The sequence below is a fragment of the Sarcophilus harrisii genome, chromosome 2, assembly GCF_902635505.1.
Source record: "Sarcophilus harrisii chromosome 2, mSarHar1.11, whole genome shotgun sequence".
Classification (NCBI taxonomy): Eukaryota; Metazoa; Chordata; class Mammalia; order Dasyuromorphia; family Dasyuridae; genus Sarcophilus; species Sarcophilus harrisii.
Window position 1 is genome coordinate 245,653,769 of NC_045427.1, and position 6,000 is coordinate 245,659,768.

The following is a 6,000-nucleotide window of genomic DNA, read 5'->3' on the forward strand; positions in this document are numbered from 1 at the left end:
GAACAAGCACTGGGTTTCTTTTCCTTGAAATGACAAGCAAGAGAAGGGGCAATGACCTAGGTTTTTCTTTTTCTCTTGTCTCTTTTTTCAAATTTCTTTTATTGATTTGGCCAATAAAAGTATTAAGTACTTTACGGTGTTTTGGCAGATGATGTTTTCTGAATACCTCAAGGTATAATGAAGTATTTTCGGTATTAGTAAGTCTCTTTTATGGATCATGGAATTAAACATACTTTTCTTCTCCAAACCAAAATTTTCTGCTTTGAAATTTAGCAAGTCTTGAATAAGCAATTCTCATACTTTTAAGGGATCTGCAAAGGGATAGCAAATTGCTCCCTCTGGTGGCAGAAATCTATGAAGTTAAATTAAAAACTGCCAAGTGGCACCCAAACTTCCATAGACTGTAGTGAATGTTTTCTCAGAAAGCCCTACCCTAGATGACTAACTAGCTGGGGCCCTAAGAGGATACATACACAGACACAACAGACTCATCTCTCATTGCACAATAGAACAACTGACTTTAACCCTCAAGCTCCAAAGCCAGTGCCCCAGGCTCTAAGCATCAGCATGCTTACATGTCATCTCTGAAAGAAAGGACCAAAATTTAAGTAGAAAGAAAATGCTTTCTTCCAGTTTCCTGTCACATCTCCATTCAACCTCAGCCTCTGCATCCCCCTAATACTGGGACCTACAGAGACCTTGCCCTTGAAGAGCTAAACCATTTCCTGCCTGGGGTTACATACTTTCTTGATCGATGAAGGCTCGCTCACATTGCCCCAAATGTTTTTCCCAGTCATCTTCCGCCTATGCCAATGGTACCCTTTCCCCTTTTCTAGTTCTTATTCTGAAAACAACAAATCAATACTATCACTGCTTCTAGAAAAGAGGTGTCAATCAACTGCCCTCTGGCTTTAATCACCATCCCAGTCATTTCCCAAAACAAAAAACCTCTATTTAGTGTTCTTATCCCCATTAGAAGGTATGGTTTTGGAGGATGAGGCAGCTAGGCAGCCAAGTAGATAAAGTTCAGCTTTGAAGTCAAGAAGATGAGTCTTTCTGAATTCAAATCTGGCTTCAAAAAGCTAGGAGATATGTGACCATGGGCAAGTCACTTAATCCTGTTTGCTTCAGTTTCCTTATCTATACAATGATCTAGAGAAGGAAATGCCACTCCAGTATCTTCTCCACGAAAACCCAAATGGAGTCATAAAGAGTTGGATAGGGCTGAAAATTACATAAAAGTTTTTTGAGGATGGGATGGGTCTCTTTTCTATACCTGTATAAGCAGTGCTTCACACAGTGCCTGGCATATAATATGACTTTAGTAAATGTCATTTCATTCATTCATTCATTTCTAAGTATACGTTAAAACACTAAGAGTATTATAACTCTTTCCTGATTCTGGATTTTCACTACTCAATGAAAATGAAGTACATTTTTTCATCTTTAAATAGGACATTATGAATGTTCACAAAACAGCCAACCAACCAAAGATGGCCTTAGAATTCACACACTCAATCTAGTTTAAATAGTGGGTTTTGTGGCATTCTATTGTTCCGCTCTCTGAAAATAAACTGCTTAAATTACAATTTCTACTACCTCTCTCAGAGAAAATGACATTCTTAAGTAGTTGTGAAATTATTCCTCAGAAATGTGAACTGAAGAGGCACAAGAAAAGGAAGATGTCTCCATTGGGTGTGTTATTTAAAATCCCTAACATGGACAGTACGATTGTCATCCAGTGATTGGTCTTCAGTCTCTACTAAGCAGGATTCAATAAACACACAAAAACCACCACAACCAGGAACATATGGTCTGATTTCTTATAGAAACACAGAAAAAAAAAGAGGACTTTTCATTCTGTATTCTAATTCAAAGAATCCCAGAGGAGATCATCTAGTCTAATCCAAAACTGAACAGAATTTCCCTCCCAAGACTGCCCTATAACATTCCTCCCAATAGTCAGTTTTTTAAAAATTAAAAAGCTTTACTTAAACATATGCTTCTGATGAGGTCTAGATATGGGTACCTAAATGAAATTAGGGTTTAATTGAGGTCTAGTGGCAAATTCGGGGTAAAGGAAGTCAAATAGAGCTCCCCTGCAACTTCTTTGGACTCGGCCCAAGGATACGGAGTTAAATGAGGTCTAGAAGCAGCAAAGAGTCCCCTGTAAGGAATTACAGACCTGAAAAGCTAGACTGACAAAAGAGGTTTATTATGGGGTTTGGAAGTAAGGTTAAAGTCTAGTTAAGGAAATAGGTGAAGGTAGAAATAAGAGGACACTGGAAACAGGATTCCAGCTAGCAGAGGGTCTTTGGGGTGCAGCATGTTTCCACCTTCTGCAAAGAGAGGGTTCCAGCTTGATTCTTTTATAATGAGAGATTCAGCTAAAGGGGTGGAGTCCCAAGTTGGCTCCTTTTGGCTTTCAGTGGGGGTTTGGAAACCTGAGTTTATCATTAGAATGGGGGCTCAGACAGCCCAAATTGACTCAGTTCCGGGTGGGGGCTGGGACAGGCCCGGATCTTCTATTGGAATTCAAAGGGACAAGGATTTGTGAATCAAAGATCCTAGCTTCCTGGATTCATAATCCATCAGCTAGGAGGGGTTGGGAATCAGAAAGAAAGAAATCAATCTAGTTTCTTAAAGGGACCACAGCCCGCATCACTTCCACATTTGTTCAACTTTGTAAATCTGACTCTGTAAAATCTATCTTTTTTTCCTCCTTTTTTGCTTCTGGACAGTAATTTTTCCCATATGACAGCACTTCGGATAGCTGAAGATGGGCATCGTGATCCCTTACCTGTTCTTGAAGTGCTGCCTATGGGTTAAGTTAGTCTGTTCTGTATTTCAAATGAATATTTTTGAATTCTCACATTGAAACGATCAGTTGTTAAAAAAAAAAAAAGCTATAGGTCAATAATCCTGGCATCTATGATACTCATCCAAATGGAACTTTCTCGGAATTTAGAAACCCAAATAATTGCAAGCAAAGAAACACCCTGATGTTTAGAAAGGTTGGCATAGGAACCGGGCAGCTGTTATGGAAATCATGAACCGAGAACCGCAGACCACACACTCGGCAAAAACGTTTGCTCGGTCCATGAAGAGATGCAGCTGGTGAGCGAGCACACACAATTCTTTAGAATGCATGAAGTTTAAAGGGAGCTGGCTCAGAGAGAATCCGGGTACAGATGATAGGTAACAGCTGCACGGTGGGAGAAACCTCCGGTGGGGTATGCACAAGGGGAGACTTCTGGCAGGTCCAGCCCCTAAAAGATCTGCTCTAGCCAGACCCCGTGAGTAAGCCCGGAAGTGGAGGGAAACCAGAAGACGGGTGCAACAGTTGGGGGGAAACAATGTTTTTTGTGTGTGATTGTCCCCCTTTGGAAATGTGATGACGTCTATAGACCCCTTCTAAGAATTCCTACGTTATGTGTGTCTACGTTAATAACTGAAAGAAATGAGATTTCAGTGGCAGGTTGGTGAACACTAAGATGTGATCCTCGCTCCCCGTTTCTAAGTTGAAGGATGCTCAGAAAGCCGTCCATGGGCTCCTGTAAGGGAGCGCGGGTTCAGGACCCCCAGAACGCGAGGGCGGGGCAGTGCCCAGGTGTGGAGGGACTTCAGGAGCTACGGGGGAGGGAAGCGGGGGGAGTGAGGAAAGGTGAGGAAGACGTGTCTCTGGGGCGGGAAGCAGAAAAAAGAGAAGGGTACGAGAGAAAAAGGGGGCCAAGGGGGGAGCATGCTCAAGGGCCGGGGTGTGGGAGGGGGGCATGGAGGAGCGCGCTGCAGCTGCACTCTCCCCTCCCGGAACACCGTGGCGCTCACGGAAAGGAAGGGCCACGAAGCGCACGTGCGGCAAGAGGCTGAGGGGGGACTCCTCCGCAGCTCTGACCGAGGTAGGGCGCCCCCTCCCGGGCGCCAGGCTCTGGGTATGCCGGCCCAGCAGGCTCGCGCTCCTGCGCTCGAGGGCCTCAGCTCCGCGCGCTCCGTGCCTCTGCCCCCGCCCTCGTTACCTGGCTTCGCACGGCGCCTCGCTCTCCGCCCCGTCTTCCTGCTCCTCTAGTCCCGGGGGGGCTGCTCCCTCCTTGGTCGGTGACGGAGAGGCGGCGGCGGCGGCCGAGAGGGCCAGCGTCAGCGCCGTCGCCATTGCACCTCCAGCTTCGTAAGGGGCCGGAGCCCCGGGTCGGAACTGGGAGGAGGTGGACACAGACTAGGAGGAGGTGGCGGCAACAGTGCGGGGAGAAGCGCTCCCACGAGGACTTCTGGGAGTTGTGGTTCTGGGGAGTCTCGCCTAGATTTTAGCGAGCGGGTACGGTGAGAACTACAAGCTCTCTGGGGCTGTGCGGCGGGGCCTCCGGTGCATCCTGGGAGCGGTAGTCTTTGCTGGAGGCGACTAGCTCCTTGATTGGGGATTTCTCTAGACGCCAACCTTACGGACACGTGCGATAGGCGGGGAACTTATTCTGCGTAATTCCCCATGCATTTGGTTACTACGCCCTCGTTGGGCTGCCGTTCCGGGAAGTTTTGCCGATCCAGCCCGCTTTTATTCTCCTTCCTCAGACTGTCGCTGATTATTTCTGGATCTCTTTTAACCTCATTCCACCTTGTCTTGTATTATAATTTATCCCTACGTCATTTCATTCAAGCACTTACTTACCGCCTCAACCCCTGCTGCTACCAGAAAGTAGGTACCTCAAAGTCCACCTTGAGCACAGAAACTGATTTTTTTTCATTTTTAAAACCCCGCCTCCCTCACCAGTACCTAGTACAAATGTGCACATGGTTAAAAAAAAAAAAAAAAAAAAAAAAAAAAAAGCTTTAATCGAAGTTGTTCAATGAGAGATTTTCGGCGGAAGTTTAAGTACTTTACCCCGAGCTCATCTCGGGTGGCATGACCGACTGCTCAGCCTCTTCTTCCTCCCATTTCTCCCATTCCCCCTGTCGGACTTCTGCACGCAGAGCACTAGGCTGAGTAGCTGAGTGGAACGTGGGAAGTTTTCCAGTGGTGACCAAGGAATGCCACATCCGGTAAGCAGCAGATGCCCGGATTGCCCCATGAAGCTCCAGAATGAGTTTCAATACCTCGCTTCTCCAGACTTGTCTTGTGCCCACTACCCCCTTCCTGAAAGGGAAGTTAGTACAGACTAAATTCTGGAACTTTGCACACTACTTCCACTAATCTTTCACTATGATTAAACGAACTTTCAAGCAAGCCCAGTGGTTGAAGTTGGGACTTAGGAATTTCGACTTGAGTGTGACCGGGGCAGAAAGGGGAACTGAGGCTGATGTGGTCCGAGGCGAATTTGGGGTGATTGAGGAATACTCGCTGAGGTCCAGGTTCTGGTCAGTTTCAAGAAATTTTGCTCGAAAGCATACAGTAGGCAGGAACCGGTTTCTGTACATCATAGTCCTCCTAAACCTGTCTGGTCTCAGAGTTCGAAGTAACGAAGGATTGAACCTGATGCAAAGGAACCCTCAGAAATGAAAAGTTCTTGTGACAGCTGGTTCAAAACCTGTGGTTCTTCATTGACACGGGATAAAATTATTCTGGCATTGAAAGCCTTGTATAACTCTGCAACATCTTATTTTTGCAACTTGCTCTCCCTTACATATTTTATACAGTATTCTAGCCAAACTGATATTGAGATCATTCCCTCTTGCATTTTCAATTTTCCTTTTCCTGGGCTCCCTTCTCAGACAGCAAAACTTACTTAGGTCTCTGCTCCCTCCCCAAAGTCATCCTTTCAACTTCTATGCTCGCTCTTTCCTTCACACAATTTTAGTCTATATCCTTATTTCAGCTCCTTGTAAATTAGTTTCTATCCCCACCATTCTACCGAAATGATTCTAGGGGATCACTGTCATTTTGCTTTGGTTTGGGTGATATTACACTCTTATGTTACTGCTACTTCTCTGACTACTTGTCTCTTTTACAGATTCCTCATCCTCCCATTCCTTAAACATCAATATCGTCTATTCTCTGCTCTCTTTAGACTC

General features: G+C 45.4%; 1 protein-coding gene across 3 annotated transcripts in view; it reads right to left on the minus strand.

The window, feature by feature from the left end:
• UCKL1 (uridine-cytidine kinase 1 like 1) overlaps nucleotides 1-4,385 on the minus strand; it is a 33,970-nt gene extending 29,585 nt beyond the window's left edge. The window contains exon 1 of one of the 3 annotated variants that reach the window (XM_031951826.1): nucleotides 4,017-4,385. In XM_031951826.1, the coding sequence (XP_031807686.1) occupies nucleotides 4,017-4,150 (134 nt within the window). In that variant the 5' untranslated portion in view covers nucleotides 4,151-4,385. The remainder of the gene's footprint in view (nucleotides 1-4,016) is intronic. The other 2 variants (XM_031951824.1, XM_012539604.3) reach the window with 2 other exon arrangements.
• Between the last annotated feature and the right edge of the window lie 1,615 nt (nucleotides 4,386-6,000).